A 20,899-nucleotide genomic window follows, 5' to 3' on the forward strand; every position below is an offset into this window, starting at 1 on the left:
GTCCGTACACCCACTTTCTCTTTACAAAGTACCACGATACATTACAGGCACATGCAACAATAACATTACACAATATCACAGTTTCCACTCTTTGTGTATAGTGGTGGTCTTACAGATGTAATCTGTCTTCAGATAAGAAAGATTTGCTGTTTGTTTTAGTTGAGGAAAAATGGAAGATTTGTTGTTTCTTCTTTTTTGGGGGGGGGATGTTTGGGATTTGCCGTTATCTCCATCTTGTTCTATCCACACTGCAAGACACACAATCAGCTTATCAGCTCAGTCACTTCAGTGTCTCCTGCAGTGAAACCCTGCTCTGTTTCATGGCAGCAGGGGGGCACAGGGGCACGGTGGGGGCGCGGGGGGCGGGGGGGGCCGTGGCCTGACAGCCACGGCCATAACTTCCACCGAGGACATGGAGGTCATGATCTGAACTTGTTTTTAATAAAAATGTTAAACCATTAAAGTCAGTCCTGATTAAATTATCAATATGTCTCTAAATGAGCCAATAAATGTTCAACTGTTATGCTGTCAAGACAAAACCTATGTTGTAAAGATTTATTTTAAAGCAGAAAATCCTACTTTATAGCTACCATGTCTGTTTTCAGCTGGCGGTTTAAAGTTTGAGGATTCACTTGATTTAAGACGAGCTGTTTTCTTATTTAACCGAGCCTATATTTGAGTCTTTTTCAAATAAAAGGAAATCCTCATAATCTTCATGATTTCAACAATCATTTTAACAGTGAACATTCAAGGTTCAAGGTTGAGACTGTAAACATACAAGAATATAAAGATATATAAAGGGGGGAAAAGGGAAATATAGATTAAACGATATTGAATACTCTAGTATGTACGGACTATAAATATGTATGTATCTACGTATATGTAAGTATCTGTATACATATACATACCAAGTAATAAAGATCTGTCTAAACAACAGCAAGTAACATTTATTTGATTGAAAGTGTTTTCTGCAGAGCTGGGAAGTGTAAGTGGGAATAGAAATGTTAATTATCTCTCAATAGTCTCAAAAATATCGTCTTCAAGAGGAAACTTTTCTTTGATAATGAATCAGTGAATTTTCTTACACAAAAGTTTGTCATGAAGCAGAAATGTCGATAATGTCTCAAATCTCAGTTTTCTCATTTTAATCAAACTTATCTTTGAGCCTTTTGGGATGAAAAAAGGGAGAAACGTGTGGAAAAAACCTTGAACATTACAAATTAGTTTGACTTAAAGTGATTTTCTGCCAGAAAACACAGAAGCACAGTATATTTCTCTCTCATAAACGTGCTAATTGTTAACTCTCTGGCTTAAAAACGACCACTTCATGAAGAAGAAGAAACCTTTGCTTTGTCATAACTTCGTAACAACACGTTTGTCCCTAAATGTCAGTTTCCCTTTTTCTGTCAGTGGGAAAGTTCTAGCATTCACATGACATTAGGAAAATCCCTGTATTCTTAATTCAGTCCGGCCTACATTTGAGCCTTTCTCCAAACTGAGAATTCCTTCTAATGCTATGATTACATAGATTATTTTAAAATGACACTTTCAGGGCGTGTTGTTCTTGGAAAACAAGTGGGCAAGAATCCTTTTTTTCCAGATTTCCTGAACTGTGAATCATGTGAAGTTCATCTGTCGAAAAGTGATGTTAAACTGTGTTAAATGAGAGAAAGTGTTCACTCGGCACAGTCTCACATCCTCTTTGGAAACGCTGACTGTAAAGTGACCTTTAGTGAGGCCACGTCTATAGAAAACCCTCCCGTGAAAAGCATGTACGCCGCTGCTTGTCCTCGCATTGTCCGAGGACTTAAAGGACTTTCCTGTCTCTGGGCTCCGTATCGATTGTGTCGCGACAAAGGCGACACAGTGTTGAAGTCGCTCACACGGTAATTGGGTGTGCTCTTCCATTTGATCTCTTCTGTTCACCTCTTCAGCCGCGGTTGAGTGAAGCAAGAAGATACCGCGGTGCACTTTCTGCTCATTTGGAAACTGGTAATGAAACACATCATTGTGAAACTTCGCCCTCACTTCCTTCCCTTTTCATTTCATCGCCTCACAAGCACGACAGGGCTTAAAAATATATATATATGTATATATATATCATCCTGAAACTGCGTTGCCCCGAGGACTGAAGCGACACATGTGAAATGTGATCTATATACGGTTTTTTTTTCCCTCCACATAAAACCCAACAAGTATGGACAGAGCGGCCTTGGTCTTGATTCTTTCTCATACTGTTAAACATGATTTAACCTTTACCACGAGTCATAAGTTATGTCACTTCTGTGAACAGATGTTTCAAATCTTCTTTGGTCCTTCAGGGAACGAGAGAAAATGTCAAAAGTGGGTGGTAAGGGAGCTGATCATACATAAAAAAGAAAAAAGGACAAAGGACACATTGGCATGTAGACTAGTGGAGCCGGGAATCGAACCCACAACAAGTTGAAAGACGACTCGCCCGACCACTGAGCTACCCGTCGCCCCCTAATGTTTGCCTTGAGAGGACCAAACATATCCACTTTAAATGTGATATTATATTTATTTCACTATATCATCATGTCGCCATAGGGTCCACACGGTGTTACAGTGGCTAGTATTGTTGCCTTACAACAAGAAGGTCCCCAGTTCAGATCCCAGGTCGATCAAGGGCCTTTCAGTGTAGAATTTGTGTATCTGCAGGTATTCAGTCATGAAGACTCTAAACTGACTCTGTGTGAGAGTGAATGTTTGACTCCAGCTCCCCATGAGAGAAAATGTGAAAATTCATGTTGTCATAAATACACTACACAAACACACTATTCATTTCTGTCTGACTTCCACACAAGGTTTCATTGAGCTGCAAACAAAGTGAAAGCTGATCTTCAGTTTGACTCAAAGTTAGATAAAGCGGAGAAAGTGTGTAATTAACGACGCAGCGAGTCCCAGTGAGAAGTGGGCCACTGTGACAATATCTGACTGAGACGGTGGTGGGAACCGAGGTCACTCAGGAACTGGATGGTGTTTTCTCAGCGGAGGAGAAAGAAAAGAAAAGAAAAGAAAAGAAACAAACAATACCAACAACAACAACAGTATTCTTCTCAACACTGTGGTTTGGTTAAGGAGGTTGTGAGAATTCCAAAATGCAACCAACTGTGTTTACGCAAGGCAACAAATTTATGGTCTTGCCGTTTATGAACTCGCAGTGGAAGAAGGACAGCGTTCTCACAGTGTGATGTAGAAAGGCAAGACAATGGAGCATAAGTCAACTAATTAAATGTCATTGTTAATGGATAAATATGTGTTCCAGATTTGACATGACATCACTTTTTATCCTAGTTTCTAACAGGATAGTCCTGCTTTAATTAAATATCCAGAGGTGGAAAGAGTACCGAAATATTCTACTCAAGTAAATGTACCACTGTTTTGATAACATTTTACTTCAGTACAAGTAAAAATACCAGCCTGCAAATGTACTCAAGTTAAAGTGTTTAAAATGTACTTAGAGTAAAAGTGACTTAAGAGTTACTTTTTTAACAAGGTTGGGCTTCTTTCTTGTGTCATGCAAAAAGGACACAAATCTCACGTTAATTGTTTTTAATTAAAAACAAACCTTCACAAATGAAAGTGCTGACAAAATAAAATGTGTAAACACATAATGTATCGGTCACCATGGGTCAAAGGTCACAAATGCTTTCTTACTCACTCAGGGACCTTAATTAATGCTCATTCACCTGTCCTCACCATCATTCACCTGTCCTCACCATCATTCACCTGTCCTCATCATTCACCTGTCCTCACCATCATTCTGTCCTCATCATTCACCTGTCCTCACCGTCATTCACCTGTAGTCACCATTCAGTTGTCCTTACATGTCATCGTTCTCCTGTCCTCATCATAATTCACCTGTCCTCATCATCATTCATTTGTCCTCATCATTCACTGCCAAAGTTTCCGTGTGTGAATTTAATTTTTTTTTTTTTTTTTTTAATTCAGAGGGTTTTTTTTACTTGGTAACGGATGTGATTTAAAACATAGTGAAGTACAGCACTTCCAAGTAATTCATTACTTTCCACCTATGCAAATATCCTATGTCTGCTTAAATTCAGAAAAAAAAAAAATAATAATAGCAATATAAGCACAAATCCCGACAATCTATGCCACAAACAAAAACAGTGCAGTCGCTGTTTGCAGGTCGCGATGGGAAACGAGATCCAACCAGAGGAGTGGAGATGGAGAGATCGATTACGCTGAGGTTTTCCCAGGATCCCACCTCTCTCCAGGGAGAACCAGCCTCTGCTCTGGCGCTCTGTGGGTCTCTCTACTGTCATTACCAGCGATGGGAGCCACAATAGGTCAGAGAGATGAGATAACATTGTGAACAGTGGAGCAGCAGGTGAGAGGCTCAACACGGCACGATTAGATATCCGGGTCCCAGGGTGTAGCATTGCCTGGGGCCTCGGGGGCCCCGGCCTCCACCATCTGCCGGGGTGAATTCCTCCTGCTGGAGAGGAACTGCACAAACTGTTGCTGTGGGGCGTCGCTTTGAGTTTCTCTGGTTACCTTTTATGGCGAGGAAGTGTTACACTTTGCAGCTCTTTTGTTACATAGTCCCAAACGCGAGCTTTAAAGAATGCGAAAAATATAAAGAGTGAGATGCAGACAAAGGAGTGAAACATTCTCTGTTGTTGTTGTTGTTGTTGTTTACCGTCATTAATATTAATGCGGAACCTTTCAATAGAAACGATGGCGATTAAGCCTGACAGCTCCAAAAAACTCTCCGTATAGCAGTGTTTGGAACTAATGTCACCTTGTGATGTTCCCATGCTGCACACAGGAAGTGATTTGTTCTATGACTTTATGACACATGGAGCATTGCGTGAGTAAAGCAAGACGGCTGTAAACAACCTTTAGCACTATTCAGACTGGATTAGTTGTACATGTGTAGATGGAATCTGATATTTACCAACACAAACTGAAATGGAGCAGGGAGGAAACAATGTGTTTAATTTCAGTTTTGGGAGAACATTGATTTCAGTCTGAGACCGTTTGGGAAGAGATTTATTTACCTAAAGCAATCAGAAGTCCTGTGCCTCTGACAAGTGCTTCCGACCTTCTTTTGGTTTAAAATGGTGTTCATCATTGGCGGAAAACACCCAACAGATGCTTCTTCAAGCACCTCCATGCGTGTAAATCCACGGAAAAACTACTTGTTAACAGGATATAACGCAATATTTACACACATATTTACTGCTTGTCTATTAGCACAGGATAAGTATCACCTGGGGTCATTTTTCTAGATGCTTTCATCCAAGGTAAAAGTCGTCGTAATCTTTACTGACACTGTCAGGTAATGATTACAGACGTGGCACATTCAGATGGGACTGAAACCAATGACAAGCTCTGATGATAATTACTTATACCAGTGAGTGGACACCAGTGTGATTTACAGGTGGTATCGTCCAATAGGAGCCTGGTTGTAAGTGACGCCCTCTAAATTTGCATTTGCAAAACCTCAACCTACACAGCAACAGCTAAATTCTGAAAGGCTTTAAAATGGGACTTCCAGCATATTATGACACATGGAAAGTTGCAGAAAAACCCTGTTGTTTAACAGTTTGATGGGATAAACACCTCTTGGCCCCGCCCACCCCTGCTCTGCTGCTGTGTACACACAAACGCTCCCTCTGTCAGGTCTGATCGTACCAGTGACATCCTTTCTGTTCACCAAAGAAAAACTGAATAAAAATCAGCTAAAAAGTTATTCACTGCAGCTTTAATATGTTGGAACCACAGTTGTCAAACTGTGGTATGAGAACCACCAGTGGTACACAACCTTCCTCTGGTGGTATCTGAAGGAAAATCAGAACTACTGTTCTACTCTATATATCTATAGCAGGGTGTGTGATCAGAGTGTGTAGGAAAATGAAACACATAACAAAATAATAATAGTTAGAGTCACCGTATCTCCCGCTTCATGTTAATCTAATGTCACTATACCAGTGTGTGAAGTATGTGAGGAAGAGGAGGATGATGAGAGCAGAAAATCTTATTGGGAATAAATCTGCCTCCTGTGAAAAGTCCGTAGCTGACTTTGCTCGACCTTATTGACACCACTGTATTTTGGTCGATATTTCCTCAGGTGGTACTTGGTATAAACAGTTTGAGAACCCACGAGTTAGAACACAGTGTTCTCTAAATGTAGAATGAATGTAGAGCGGCTGTTACGGAACATGCTACAAACGCAGTCCAGATCCTTGCAGGTTTTTGCAGGGGGTCCCCAAGTGTGAGGCCATCACTCAGCGCGAGCACACCCCGGGGGAAGCTCCGATGACAGCCGTGCTGGATGGTTCACACGTGACCCAGGAGCACTCCGGCACGCAACAGCCCCACCGTCCTGTGACCCTGGCTGCCACCGGCCCGCCACACTTTGATCTGACGAACCCTGCTGCTGTAAAATCGGAGATGCCCGCCACGCTCACACATGCCAGACATGCACTCTGTCACACAGGCAGGCGCGAACACGGCCCGAACATGAGAATATTGAATTAGGAGCTGTCGTGCAAATATAGGATGTGGTTGCAGGGATCTTGAGTTACCAGACAAGGCCAGGTGAGGGTCAGTCAATCACGCTTTTGTAATCGATAGGCTTTGATATGAGGCTCTTCAGGAGTCAACCAGCAGCGCTGAAACCTCAACCATCGGGTCGGTTTCACTCACATAAGAGTCGCTGTTTTCATTCTCTGCAGCGTTGATGAGACTGAAGAAGATCCACATCTGTTAAATCAGTTAAAACAATCTGTTAACGGTGCTGCTGCACACATCAGACACTGATCACTGTGACCAGAACCTTTAACCTGACAGTTATAGATCTCGACATGCTCATCATCCTCCAGACCGTATACACTTTCACCCTGACAGTGAACTCATCCAGCCTCAAAAGAACAGCCTTAATATACTGAAGTACAAACTGTGGTCGTCTGTATCCATGGTCCATGCTTGATATGATGCGTATTTTTAACGACAGGATGTTTTCACACAAACGTCCGTGTTTGGTTCATGAACAGTGTGTGTCTTTGTGCACATCTAGAGCCCATGATGACTTGTCCAGATGTGGACGGTGACCCCGTGCTGACCCTTAATGGAGGCCACAGTGCTCCTGTGGGGTGAGATGATGAACACTGATGTGTTTATGCTGCAGTAAAACAAAAATGAGCCGGAGGAAAATGCATGGAAATGACATAAAAATAGTTTTAAAAAAGCCATTTTGTTGCCATTAAATTACCTATAAAGAGAATTATACTCAATCAGCAGCTGGAGTGACTGAGCTGAGCTGATTATTTGTAATGTAATGCAGTCATACTTAAATGACCGCTAGGATCAGTCACAGAGGGGATTAGAAATGATTCAATGAGAGATTAATTCTCTTTTAAATACATAATCAGTCAGCAGCTGCAGTCAGTGACTCATGAGTACTTTATCATTTGACGTTACAAACTGACGCACTACATTAAATGTATGCAGTAATACAAGCTTTAATCAACATATAAGTCAATATTTATCAAATATGACAATATGCGGTAATGGAAAATATCAAAATAAAACTTTGGAATACCTTACGTTTTAAAAAATTACATCTGTCGGGAAATGACTATATTTTCTGTGAGTTTCTTTTTCTTTTCTTGAGTCTATCCTATGCAAATATTCATTCTATACTAATCCTAATCATTGGACCTGGGGGCCACTGGGTGCCTAATTTGGTCAGTCTATTATGATATTTAACATAATTTCCAAAATAAATGTGTTTTTTTGTATAACGAACAATAGATATTTCACAATATAAATGTATTTATGACGTGCTTTGAATCTATTAAGTAAAAAAAAAATCAGACAATGACGACATTTTCAAACGCAGGCTGAAGACCCACTTTTTAAATTTGTCTTTTCTTTTCTGCAGATTTTCTATTTTAGTTTTTGCCTGAGTTTGGGTTGTGACTCCTTAATATGTACTCTATAAATAAAGTTTATAACTTGTTATTAAGTGGTGGGCCACATGATATTGGATCAAGGGGCCACGAGTTTGACACCTCCAAAGCGTTGCACAGGGAGCTGGATCCAATCCCAGCTGAGACGGAGTGAAAGGCAGGCTACATCCTGGACACATCATCAGCCTTGAACGAGGCCAAAACACAGACAAACAACCATTCACATTTACTCACAAGCAACAAGTAACCTCAGCACAATCTGCACAAGGAGAAGATTTAAAAAAAAAAACACGACCGGGATTTAAACTTTTAAACTTTTACCGTGAGGCACCAGTGTAACCACTGCACCACAGCGTGCAGCTCTTAATACATAAAGGGGAAAATAGGTGCAAACACAGTTCTGTTTTCACGCTCAGCCTCAGATGAGGTTTTGTCGTTCTGCTCGTTGACAGAAAACAGCCCAGAGGATGAAGGGCTTCGTCTGTGACAGCCAAGGTTCCATCACATAAAATAATCCCCCATCTGTTCAGTTCATCATCCACAGTCTGAGCCACTGCTGCCGTGTTCCTGTCGCGGAGCAGTCGCTGCTGGTTGCTGCTGACAACCTCCACACAGGCCGGCAGCAAACCTCCCGCTGGGCCACCAGAAGGCCTGTGTTTTGACAGCGGACAATTCCCCTCATTGGGTCGACTCTCTGAGCTAACATCCCTGCCATAAGACACACAAGTAAGCACGACTGCCACGACGCTCTGTGACACTGGGTAAACATGCTGGCAAACTGAAGTGAATGTGTGTGTGTGTGGCTTTGTGAGGACCTAAAAACCTATAAACCACAGGCAGAGAGGACATTTTGACTGGTCCTCACATCTTTAAAGGGCTTTTACTGAGTTAAGACCTGGTTTGAGGATTAGAATTTGGTTTAGGTTAGGGTCAGGCCAGTACCAAGTGAGGTCCTCACATCTTTAAAAGGGCTTTTTCAGGGTTAAGACTTGGGTTTCAGGTTTAGGTTAAGGGTTAGGCATCTAGTTGAGATGGTTAAGGTTCTGGTAAGGTGCTAGGTAATGCGTTATATCGATGACGTGTCCTCACTAAGATATAAAAACACTGAACAAATCAGTGTTTAATGGCTGTAATTGGACAAAGAAGATGAATAATCATCCCTCTGTCTGGATTTAGTCTCTAAATATGTTTTTTTGTCACAGAAAGCTGCCAACTTGAACTGACCCGAGACTCTTCACAGGTCACCAGTCTCTGATGGATGTTAGCAGTAAAGCTTCCTCTGTACAGCTCGCCCTCACCTTTTGGTGACGGCTCCAAATGGTAGAATCAGAGTTGTTTAGCAGAAGCACAAGATGGCTTCTCCATCACTGAGACGTTGTTTTTTTTTTTTTTTTACCCTCGCAGAATGTTTTTTGTCATTGTTTATTTTCAAATCCGCCAGATATGATGTACGATGACGTGTTTTGACCGCTCGGCGTCTATTTATGATCAAACCCAAGAAGAAAAATCAAACATTTGTAACCGCACATGTCACACACATAAATGGAGCTGGGGAGGGCATTGCCAAAGAGTGCATAACAATGCCATTGTGTCACGACAGTTAAGATCAACTGTGTTTACCAAACAATAAAACAATATTTGGCTCCAAACATATTTGTAAGACTCTGTGTCATGTTCAGTTTCACCACCGAGCAACAGCGTCATCCTAACCCCGGTTTATTATGGTTGCTTGGACTTTTTGAGGGATCTGACCTCTGCCCTCAAACAAACACTCTGTGGGAGCATGTATGGACTAATGTGGGCTCGGCGGCCTGCTGGGCCGTCATGCTCCCTGGGGTGTCTGCTCCATGAGAGGGCCATGTTATTCAGAGAACATCCCGGGGCCCTCCCACCCTCCCGTAGTGTCTGCGCCTGTGGAGAAGAGGACCTGGGAAAATCCCAGTACAAGACGAGGACACTTTGTGGTTTGAAGCTGCCGTTTAGGTAAATATTGTAGCCTGGGTCAGAGCTGGGACAAGAAAAACACAAACGCGATAACAGCCATTTGAGGGGAAAAGCTGTTTTCTCCAAAGCAAAGTTTCAGACTGATGGTTGCTCGTACTCTCTGCTAATTGTCAGAATCTCACATTCACCACTTTCTCCTCTTTACGTCGTCACCATATGCTCCACGTTCACTGGAGCGTTTGAAAATAAACATGTACGGCATCATTATGTTGATAATGATGTGGCGCTGAGGGAACAGAAGGCCGGGGCGGAGTGGAGGACGGAGGAGGGGCTTCACATGAGTCCCATACAAAAAAAAACAAAAAACGCTGCCATGATCTGAAGCAGAAATAAGGACAAATGCAAATGACTCCGCTGGTCCAGAAAAACACTGAACGTCTTTATCTGGACCTCAGACGCTGCTGAGCATCAGTGTGGCTGTGACTTTACAAAGGAATAAGGTTAAAAACAAAGCCCTTTGTTTTCTTGGACCCCAACAATTTCACTTAAAGTCACTTAAACATCTCAAACAGGGAGTGTGGTTTCATTCACTTCTTTCTTTAAATCCTGCTTGTGAGTCTTTATTTCACTCAGGATGAGATTGAAATAAACTGACATGACTGTGAAGAAAACATTAAATAATTTGATTATAAACCTGAAAAGAACCTTATTTTTTAGTTTGTAATTCATTTCTATTGTGAATGGGCTTCTGTATCACGTGGGCCTCACTGTCCGTGAACCAATGAAGTCATAAAACTATATAAAGTTTTGTTACATCCAAATTAAACTCAATGTATTTCACAAGTGGCTTATTGATGTATTCACCCATGACAAGTTCAAGTATGTGGCTGCTTATCAATAACAAAAATATAGTCCTTTGTCGCCCTCTGCTGGTCACATATGCTTTGTGCAAATTACATGTTGAAAACCACTGGGTGGCGCTGCCGTGTGCATGCAGTTGGATTTCTAAAACAAACTTTTGAATGAATTATTGGAAATAATAATTATTCAGCCCCTACCAATATAATCAATTAAAATGTCCTGAATACTGTCCCTTAGTGTCTTCTTCAGTATGTGCACTTAGTTTTTCTATTTTAACACACAGTTAGTTGTGTGGTCATATCTGTTGTTCACACTGAGTTGATTCAGCAGTTCTTAATGCCTTGATGTAATTTCATTATTAATTTTCAGCTCAATACTCCCAATAACCTTGAGTTTGTGTTCATTCTTAACCATATCTTGTCACATGATACTTCCTTTACTTCGCTAGTTGTGTTTAGGATACTGTACGTCAGCTGACTGAGCGGCTGACTTCAGTTAATTATTGTATAATTAAAGTTGTGAACCATTGTTTGTATTACGTTACAACACATCCAACCTACTGCGCTGCAATACTGCAGTTTGCAAAAAAATAAATGTTGAGGATAACAACGATATTAAATCACGTGCCATACTTAATCATAATCATAATTCTACGGTCCTGAATGGTGGCGCTAGAGCAAATGTCTAAATTTCAAGAGTTACAAAATTCCTGTTTGAGCAACTTTCACCACAGTGCAGCCTTACTTGCTAAGTTTCTTAACACAGGGAGTGAGGAATTATAGAATGACAATAAATAGATCCACAAGTGCATGAAAACGATTAACAAGCACAAAACCTGAGCTAAGCTGACTAAGCCATTTCTAAATAGACAAATAATTTGAAGATCAATTAACCAGTGTCTTATTATTAAAACACATTGAATTCTCTACATGTTCAATAAGAATTTCTGGTTTATTTGCACCATATAACAGAAATTATTTAAACTAAATGAGTAGGTGGACAAAAAAAAACTATCATGCTGAGGTTTGGTAAACACTGATCCAGCACTGATATCTTATAGAAATTAAAAAATGTAATTGTGATATTTAAATATACTGTAGTTCACCTGTTGAAACTATAAAGCCGTTTCAGAGGTTGGGTTCAAGCTCCAGGTACAACACAATATTAATACTTTCGTATCTAAAAATGTGCTTATAATGAATAAGGTATCAAGGGCCTGGTCAATGCTGTGTCCATGTTTAATTACATCAAATGCACCAACATGGTCTTTATCCAGTAAGTGCTAAGAGCGAAACAGAGGTCCTTCATCAACAAGCTTTACAACTGTACTAGCACATTGATTATAAAAAAAAGTGAATAAGGTCACACGCCTGTATTATTTAGTAAAACAATTAAGACTCTTAAATACCAACAATAAAAGGGCAATTTAAACAAGGTTTTCTTTATTTGACAATGAGACAAGTCAGCAAACAGCCGCCTTCCTGTTCATAGTCTAAAATTTCTGGAACTGCTTCTTGGCTCCAGCCGCCTTTGTCACTTTAAGGACATTGAATCTCACGGTCTTGCTGAGGGGCCTGCACTCTCCGACGGTCACAATGTCTCCAACTGAAACATCTCTGCAGAAAAAAGAACACGATACAGACATGTTAACAGGTGGTTAGAGGTGAGGTGTTTCTCTACAGTGTGTCAATGTAAGATTTATCTGTAAAAACTAAACTGCATCAGTGATTGCCAAAAGGCAGTGTCGTCAGTGCTTCAAGAGCTTGGAAGACCATCGTGAGAAAAACATCATTTGCAGTGCGTTATTACTTTACCAAGTTTTAGCATCAACTGATTTATACAGCAAAACACAAAATTGAGACAGGACTTAAATTAATTTGACAACATTCACTCATTCCCATTTGGTATGTTTAAAATAAAACTACACATGCGGGAGATGTACCTGAAACAAGGTGACAGGTGAACAGAGAGGTTCTTGTGCCTCTTCTCAAAACGGTTGTACTTGCGGATGTAATGCAGATAGTCACGTCTGATAACGATGGTCCTCTGCATCTTCATTTTGGTCACCACGCCTTTGGAAGATCAACAAAAAATGTTTAGAAACAGCTTTCAATGGTCATAATGGATAACTTACAAAAAACACAATAGGGAACTGAATGGCACACATGACAATGCACCTTTCATTTAAATATTTCACTGTCACTTAACTACATCAGTGTTGCCATTAGGCATTGTCGTCAGAACCCAATGGGCTTGGAAGACCATCGTGAGAAAACATCATTTGTAGGACAGTGACCAACAATATTTGATATTTAGTTAATGTTATGTGCTGGTTGTGGCTTGGATTGCCTCAAGATGTATTGAGGAATTGCACACCGTTTAGTGGACATCAATAGTGGCACATGGGTGCTTTTGAATCTATGTAATTCGTTCACGGGCTGAATTAACTGCTCCAATAATGAAACATCTACTAGATAAGTATTTACATAATCCCGCCAATATTTTCTTGATTCATTAAATCAACTTGAACACTGCATTTTAAGAGCAGTAGATTCCATACAAAAAACTACTGGTGCAATCCAAGCCTGTGCCAACAGGTGAGTGGTTCTCGGATGAGATCAATTATTGAACTGACCAGAGAGGATACGGCCACGAATGGACACATTTCCAGTGAAGGGGCATTTCTTGTCAATGTAAGTGCCGTCAATAGCCTAGAAAAACCACAGACAGATGTATTAGTGTCAAGTAAAAAAATCCGTAAAATGAAAAACATTTATAATGGACTGCATCAGTTTTGCCAAAAGGCATTGTCGTCAGAACCCTGTAGGCTTGGAAGACCATCGTGAGAAAACATCACTTGCAACTAAATAACTTTACTTTATCATCAAAGATTTGCTAGAAGTGTCAGGCCTAAAAGTTACCTCTCTTGGGGTTTTGAAGCCCAGCCCGACACTTTTGTGGTAGCGGGGTAGCTTCTCCTTGGCCTCCTTTCCACCATCTGTGGCCAGAACACGCTTCTTGTTCTGGAAGATGGTGGGCTGCTTCTGATAAGCCCTCTCGGTCTGTCAGAGAAATAAAAACAGGAGCATTATTTTACATTACCCTTACCATATGAAGAACACATTAAGTGTGGGCTCCACACTTGAACACCAGGGCGACTCATTTCAATATTTCCATCTTAACGTCACATGCTAGTACCTCTTTTGAAATATAAAGTTAGCACAACCAATATATCTGCGGTTCGTGACTAGTATTTTGATGACAACTCGTTGGCAAAACCAATATTAACCGAAAAAAAGATGCGTTATTAAAGTGGAACTCGTAGTACCGGGCTAAGCTAACAGGTTAGCATCCCGGCTAGTACAACGCCACACGAGGATATGCGATCGGCAACAACAAATGTCAGCTGTTACGGGTTAAGTTTGTTCAGAAACTGTTCGGAATCGTGTGTAAGCACCGTATAATAGCACATACTCAACAAAAGCGCATCCATATGTTTAGTATAATGTGTATTTTTCGATTTAAATTCGCCACGCCGTTTTTCCAAACGTACTTGTGCGTCCGCCATCTTTGCCTGCCGAGTCGTAAAGAGGCCTATGCATGCGCGCGACGGACGGAAGACGAACACGCACCGGAAGTGACGTTTACGTAAAGGCGAGGCACAACACAAAATAGTCAGTATTTATTTATTTAGTTAGTTAACTAGTTAGTAAGCAACAGTGGCTTAAAATTGAATAATTTAGCTTTCTCAGTTTCAGAGTGCAGGCTGTTTCCTGTCACATTAAACACACCTGTGCTTTTCAAAATGGTCAACTTTTGATGATGAGTGTTACTATTATTTTATTTCTAAATTCAGTGACAAAACATATAACACTTTACAGGGAGAAATGCTAGAGGCAACCCCTACTGAGACAACTTGTGTACAAGACTATTGCTATACAAAATCTGTAGTACCAAGAACATTACAGAATGTCATATCAAAATGTTGCTTAATGCTTATATTTTAGACATTGACAACAAGTGCAGTTTTTGTAACACTGATCCAAGATAGATAGAATGTATATACAGCAGTGTTATGGAATTAGAAATAACATTAAAAACATTCAAAGTCATTTTCTTTTATTTGGATAATTGTAAGTTGCACCTGTGATTAGTTGACCACAGCTGGGGATAATTAGCTGAGTTAACCAGTGAGAGAAACACTGCTGAGGCTGATTAACCAGCCTGATATAAGAAGGTTCCTGAATCTGTTTCAGTTTGGGTCTGTGTTGTCAGCGGGGAAAGACCTCAGAGGGTTTTGTGTTTACAAAAAAAAAAAAAAAAAAAGCAAATCAGTTTCTGTTTTTTGTTTGTTTCCTTGAGTATTTACTCCTACTGTTTAGTTTTTGTGGAAAGGAAAAGTTTACTGTTTTACCAGGGTATACACTCAATTAGTTTCTGCACTTGGTTGAGCAAATATACACTAAATCATATATCATAATTACCATAACTCAAGATTTTATCTGCTCATTATTTATTCATGCATAGTTACAATCTGTCACCAAAATGTCTCTCGATTAAAATAACTAATACTACTAAGAATATTTTGATAGTGGAATATAATGACAAATAGTCTTGTCGCCCTCACATATGCTTTGTGAAAATTACATACTCCTCTAAATATTAATTTACATATATGTGTATGTATGTTTGTTGCCCTTCTAACCTCCAAAGACACTGAAATTGTAAGTTATGACAATGCCATACCTCTCTCTTTCACCACAGCAGTGGTTCTCAAACTTATTTATTCCCAATAAGTTAATTTATTGGGCCACACGGTTGGTTTAGTGGTTAGCACTCTTGCCTTTGCAGCAAAAAGACCCGGGTTTGAGCCCCGGTTGGAACAAGGGCCTTTCTGCATGGAGTTTGCATGTTCTCCCCGTATGTGCGTGGGTTTTCTCTGGGTTCTCTGGCTTCCTCCCACAGTCCAAAACATGCAATAAGGGGATTAGGTAAATTGGACACTCTAAATTGACCATAGGTGTGAGAGTGAGTCTATGTGTGTGGCCCTGCGATGGACTGGCGAACTGTCCAGGGAACTGTCCCCACCTATCGCCCTATGTCAGCTGAGATTGGCACAATCAGAATCAGAATACTTTATTAATCCCCGGGGGGAAATTGTTTAAATGTTAACACCCCCCGCGACCCTCTGGTGGTGGATAAAGTGGTAGAAGATGCATGGATGAAGTTGATTTACTCTCTCATCTCTTCCTCACATACACTTCACACACTGGTATAGTGAAATTAAATCTAATTATTATTAAATGTATTATTCCGTCTCACACAGTCACTGAACTGAAATACACCAGACTCTTCTGTTAAATATTAAGATTTTTACAAATGTCCTTGCTAAATGTTGGAGATTAACGCATGTTTTCAGGATTTTTAAGTCTTTTCAACTGATTTACAGTACAGCATTTTTCAGTTTGATTCCCGCGGTGGACGTTGCACTCATGACTCTTCCAGTGACGACACTTTCTGACCAAGCAGTGGCCAACAGTCTGTTGACGTCACATTTTAATATCGGCTCAGCTCACCTGGAAGAGCTGAGGAGGAGCTAAAGAGCTGCAGGTTGCAGACCCCTGGTATTGTGGAAAAGCACCATTAGTAGTCTCTTCGTTGTAGTTTGGCAAACTAGGGGCCCCCAAACAACATCTTGCATAGGGCCCCCACAAAGCTAGAAACGGCACTGTTTGATATGGATACACTGAAATTCTTTAATTTGTATTCATTTGAAAAAGCAAAAACAAAACTCATGTCTAAGAATCAATCTTAGACAAGTGGGCTGAACCTTGTTTTATAGGGGTGTCTTGACAGTTTTTCAAAAACAAATATTAATATTATTATTTTTATTTCCAATATAAATAACATGATTGTACACTCGCTGGGTGGCGCTAATTGTTTTTAAAAGCTGGCTGCAAATAATATGAAGAAGTAAAAGAAGAAGAAGTCCGTACGGAAACAGAGGCGATCCTGATCTAAACAGACGACAAGATGGCATCTCGCTCGGGAGGAGGCGGTGAAGGTACGAGTTAGCATCACCAGGCATTATTACATTAAATGGAATGTGACAGTGGCGCCAACGATATGGTTCACATATATAATGTTACTCTTAGACAAATGACGGTTGTTCTGGGGCTGTAACATTAAACCGAACTGAGATTAGCTCAGGTGTTAGCGCATAAACATCAGGCTAACGCTTAGCACGACTAGCTACGACGGTGAGTTAGCAAACATAGAAACGAAACATAAACGTGTGTTTATATTAGCGGGTTAAACCCTTTTAATATGATAATGTCAAACACCGCAAGGCTCTCTCTGACTCGTTATGTATAATATACGACGGAGCTAATACTGGATTTAATGTCGGTTAATTAACTTGTGTGGACTCCGTGTACGCGCCGCCGCCTTTGTAAACCGCAAAAGATCTCTGACGGTTTTCACACGGTAGATGGAATAAAAGTCACTTCTTTAGAATTTCGAACAGACTATGCAGTGATTTAGGTGAAGATGAGGCACGTTTTACATTGGCTATTTTTAAACGGTGCTACTAACCATTAGGTGACCTTATCTTTTCAACAAATGTTTGAAACTGTTTTGAAATCTGTATCTCGATCACCAACATAATTTCTTTCTACCTTGGGTGTACAGTGGTAGAACATGTCATATTACCTCATTTAGTTCTTAACGTTTCAGTTTCAGTTGTGTGTGTGTGTGTGTTTGTATATATATATCACACACGTCTTTCCTTCTGCCCAACTGAAGAGGTCATATGTTCTGTTCTGTAGTGAAAGTAACAACATATTTTTCATACTCATGATGCAGCAGATGTGGATGAAAATTATCTTTATTGTGCGCAATAAATAGGCATAAAAAAATAATACTGGTTGTAGTAGGTGCTAGCATAGAAGTCAAAGAGGTAGCAGCTTTTTCAGCCCACTGCTATTATTATCCATATTGGCAGATGTTGGCGTCTTTTTGCCAATATCCGACAATATATTTTTAAAGCCAATATCTGCCTATATCGATAATAATGTTGTGCATCTCTAATTTATAATTGTGAAGGTGTGGTTTATCTAGATGAACTCTGAAATATGACTTAAAATTAGTCAGTTGTTCCCAAAATTAAATTGCAATTTACAAATCGCAAAGACTGTAATTTAATTTAATAATCTCCCATGTTGTTTATCCAATATAAACTAAAAACAGTAACACCTTCCCATTGGGAAAAAACATATCATTCAAAGTTTCTATCCTTGCATCCATAACAAGGCAAATATTGAACTGAAGCTAGCCATGTGAAATTATCCAATAGCATTCACAATATATATCTTAAATGATCCAGTGTTTACCTAGTTATGATCCTAATATGAATATTTTTCTATATTGTAATATCATGGTTGTGAAAATACATGTTTATTATTTATTACCATTTCCTTGTTGTAGTAATCATCATGTGCTTGTGAACAAGCACAGATTATTTGGTTATCAATTCAGTTACTTTTGATTGGATGATTTAAGACTGATTTTTGTTTTCCAGGAAGCACCAAAGATCAGATTCTGGAACTAGGAGCTGTTCTGTTGAAGGAGTGAGTGTCTACTCTTCACATTTCCTACTTTTATTGTTTTGGGCAGGTAGTCATATCATACATATCATTGTTTTTCTCTGTGCCCCCTCTTTGTAGTTTCATCTATGAGCGGGTTCAGAGGCATGGAGATTGCAATGCTGTCCTGACCAGGACTCAGCTGGGTGGAGGAGAACTGTGTGACCCCAACCAGAAGAAGCTTGCTCAGTGTCTGCAGCAGATCGGCGACGAGCTGGATGGAAATGTCGATCTCCAGCGGTAAACTACCCTATATCAAGGTTTTGTAAATAATAGTTTTGTAATTAACCTGCTAACCTCATCCTCGTTGCTTTTTCCAGGATGATAAATGACTCTTCACTCAGACCCACAAAAGACATATTTATGAGTGTTGCCATAGAGATCTTTTCAGATGGGAAATTCAACTGGGGCAGGGTCGTGGCACTCTTTTACTTTGCCTGTCGACTCGTCATCAAAGTAAGCAACGTAGCTGTCAAAACCAAAGAAACTGAGCCATATCTGTGTCATGGGATTACTGTGGTGTAACAAAGCATCTTCCCTTTATGTCCTTCTCAGGCTCTTGTGACTCAAGTTCCTGATGTTATCAAAACCATCGTCAACTGGACTTTGGACTATCTCCGTGAAAATGTGATCAACTGGATCCGGGAGCAAGGTGGCTGGGTAAGGAGATGACTAATGTATTTGCAAACAAATTAGTCATTGCTGATTTCCTGTAAGGCATATTCACGTCTTATGATTTTTAGGAGGGTATTCGTTCCTACTTTGGCACTCCTACGTGGCAGACGGTGGGTGTTTTCTTGGCTGGTGTTCTTACCACTGTGCTCGTCATTCGAAAAATGTGACGGCTATGAGAAGAGGAGGGAGGAGAAAGATGAGGAAGGACCACAACCGAGGGCTATGGGGACAGGAACAAAAACATGATGGACATAGGAAGAACAACAGAAAGACGTTAAGGCAGGGTTGAACTGGAAGGACTTGAATCGAGCCTCTTCTGTGTCCTATTCATTTGAAAGGATCGGAAGCTTGACTGAACGAGCACTCGCTCCTGTGGTTCCTACACCACTGAGGAGGTGACCATAGAGCTTTGCATGATTACATGCACAAAATGTGGTGGGTGGAAAGTTTGTCATACTTCAACAGGGAATATGTTTTAGGTAATTTATTTTTTATTTGATACAGATTAAAGGGACACTGTTTCCCACCTACTACTTATTCTTTAAGATTTCCTTCTTTGCATTCATTTCATTGTTTAGTTTTTTTCTGTTCACCCAACTTGCTTCTCAGATCTTCCAGCTCTCTCCATCCATGGCATCATGGTACCTGTGTGTTAATGAATTTCATCTTCATATGTATTTGTGAGTGTTTACTGGTGTGCATCTGTTATGATCTGCTGGCAATGAACACAATAGTGGGTAGTCACATCCTATCAAGTTAAAAAAAAAAAAAAAGCGGAGATATTTTCTCAAAAAGTTTGTCAGATTTAGCGAGAATACGATACAAATAAAGACATGACACTGCTGAGTAACGTGTCCCAGCTAATGCACAAATCAGCCTTATTTCAGAGCCACAGCGGGCCGTCATGTGAGTCAGTCTAAATTCCTGCCGTGCATCACATTCAATGATATGCTGTCTTTGGGTATTTTCACCAGTGTTGCAATCACCGTGTGGCTCCCAGTGAAAGATTCTGCCGAGAATATCTAGATGTCGAATGGAGCCACACGCCATGGGCCGATGCTTCCGTCGTTTGTGGACGAGGTTGCACTGCAGACACAGAATAGCACTGGATTGCTCACAAATGTTTACCTCACTTTTTACAGTACTGTATTTTTACCTGAATTGTTCAAACTGCAATCTTCTACACACAGCGAAAGGCTTTTTATACATTTTTCTTGTGCCTTGGTGTTTTTTATTTTATTTTTCCAATGGAGTCATTTTGATATTCTCCAAATTTTCACTGTTTTCTATCACATTTGTAATGCTGAAACAAGTTTGAAGCCTCCCTGAAAATCCTTTTGCAGTGACCTTGTATGTTTAAAAAAAATATGGAAAATAAATCTTTTAACTGTTCACATGGATGAAGCTATGAAGTGATTACTTGATCACGATGCCTAGAACAGCATGAATACATGTGTATGTATTTAGATTTAGAAAAGTCAAGCTCTTTGTAGGAAGGTTTGTAAGTGTGTGTTTTGTTATTCTGACCTTTCATATCAGTGTGTATAACAGACAGGATTCACACTAAACAGTGTTACATATATGCAAATTACCTGCATGACATCCACCACATCGAGTTCTGTACTTGTAAAAACTTTGGCCTGATAATGGTGGTGGCAGAGAAGGTCAATGTGGCCAGAGACGACACTTACGTTTAATGTCGTAGTTTCCCTTGTGTGTCATGTCAAAAACATGAGCGTGAAATACAAACCACTAAACTCAACCTGTCGGGTTGTTAGTATCAATTGCGAATGGATGTTTAGCATTTTTCACACA

At 40.2% G+C, this 20,899-nt stretch overlaps 2 protein-coding genes and 3 non-coding genes across 5 annotated transcripts; 1 reads left to right on the forward strand and 4 right to left on the reverse strand.

The window, feature by feature from the left end:
• Window positions 1-12,180: 12,180 nt before the first annotated feature.
• On the reverse strand, window positions 12,181-14,419 carry rps11 (ribosomal protein S11). The gene is made up of 5 exons (XM_058652553.1): window positions 14,320-14,419; window positions 13,688-13,828; window positions 13,402-13,477; window positions 12,709-12,838; window positions 12,181-12,382 (listed from the first exon to the last, which is right to left on the reverse strand). Exons 1-5 carry the CDS (start codon window positions 14,332-14,334, stop codon window positions 12,259-12,261), a joined length of 486 nt encoding a protein of 161 aa, XP_058508536.1. The 5' UTR covers window positions 14,335-14,419; the 3' UTR covers window positions 12,181-12,258.
• Window positions 12,479-12,563, reverse strand: LOC131442886 (small nucleolar RNA SNORD35). Its single transcript, XR_009233428.1, has one exon. It is a non-coding gene; the product is annotated as a small nucleolar RNA SNORD35 (small nucleolar RNA).
• LOC131442883 (small nucleolar RNA SNORD35) lies at window positions 12,970-13,052 on the reverse strand. Its single transcript, XR_009233425.1, has one exon. It is a non-coding gene; the product is annotated as a small nucleolar RNA SNORD35 (small nucleolar RNA).
• LOC131442884 (small nucleolar RNA SNORD35) lies at window positions 13,546-13,628 on the reverse strand. The gene has a single exon (XR_009233426.1). It is a non-coding gene; the product is annotated as a small nucleolar RNA SNORD35 (small nucleolar RNA).
• A 2,314-nt stretch (window positions 14,420-16,733) lies between the features above and the next one.
• On the forward strand, window positions 16,734-20,476 carry LOC131474827 (apoptosis regulator BAX-like). Its single transcript, XM_058652517.1, has 6 exons — window positions 16,734-16,830; window positions 18,346-18,394; window positions 18,491-18,649; window positions 18,730-18,865; window positions 18,965-19,069; window positions 19,153-20,476. The coding sequence occupies exons 1-6, from the start codon at window positions 16,800-16,802 to the stop codon at window positions 19,249-19,251; spliced, it is 579 nt and encodes a 192-aa protein (XP_058508500.1). The 5' UTR covers window positions 16,734-16,799; the 3' UTR covers window positions 19,252-20,476.
• Window positions 20,477-20,899: the final 423 nt, after the last annotated feature.

The sequence above is a fragment of the Solea solea genome, chromosome 16 (genome assembly GCF_958295425.1).
Source record: "Solea solea chromosome 16, fSolSol10.1, whole genome shotgun sequence".
Taxonomy (NCBI): Eukaryota; Metazoa; Chordata; class Actinopteri; order Pleuronectiformes; family Soleidae; genus Solea; species Solea solea.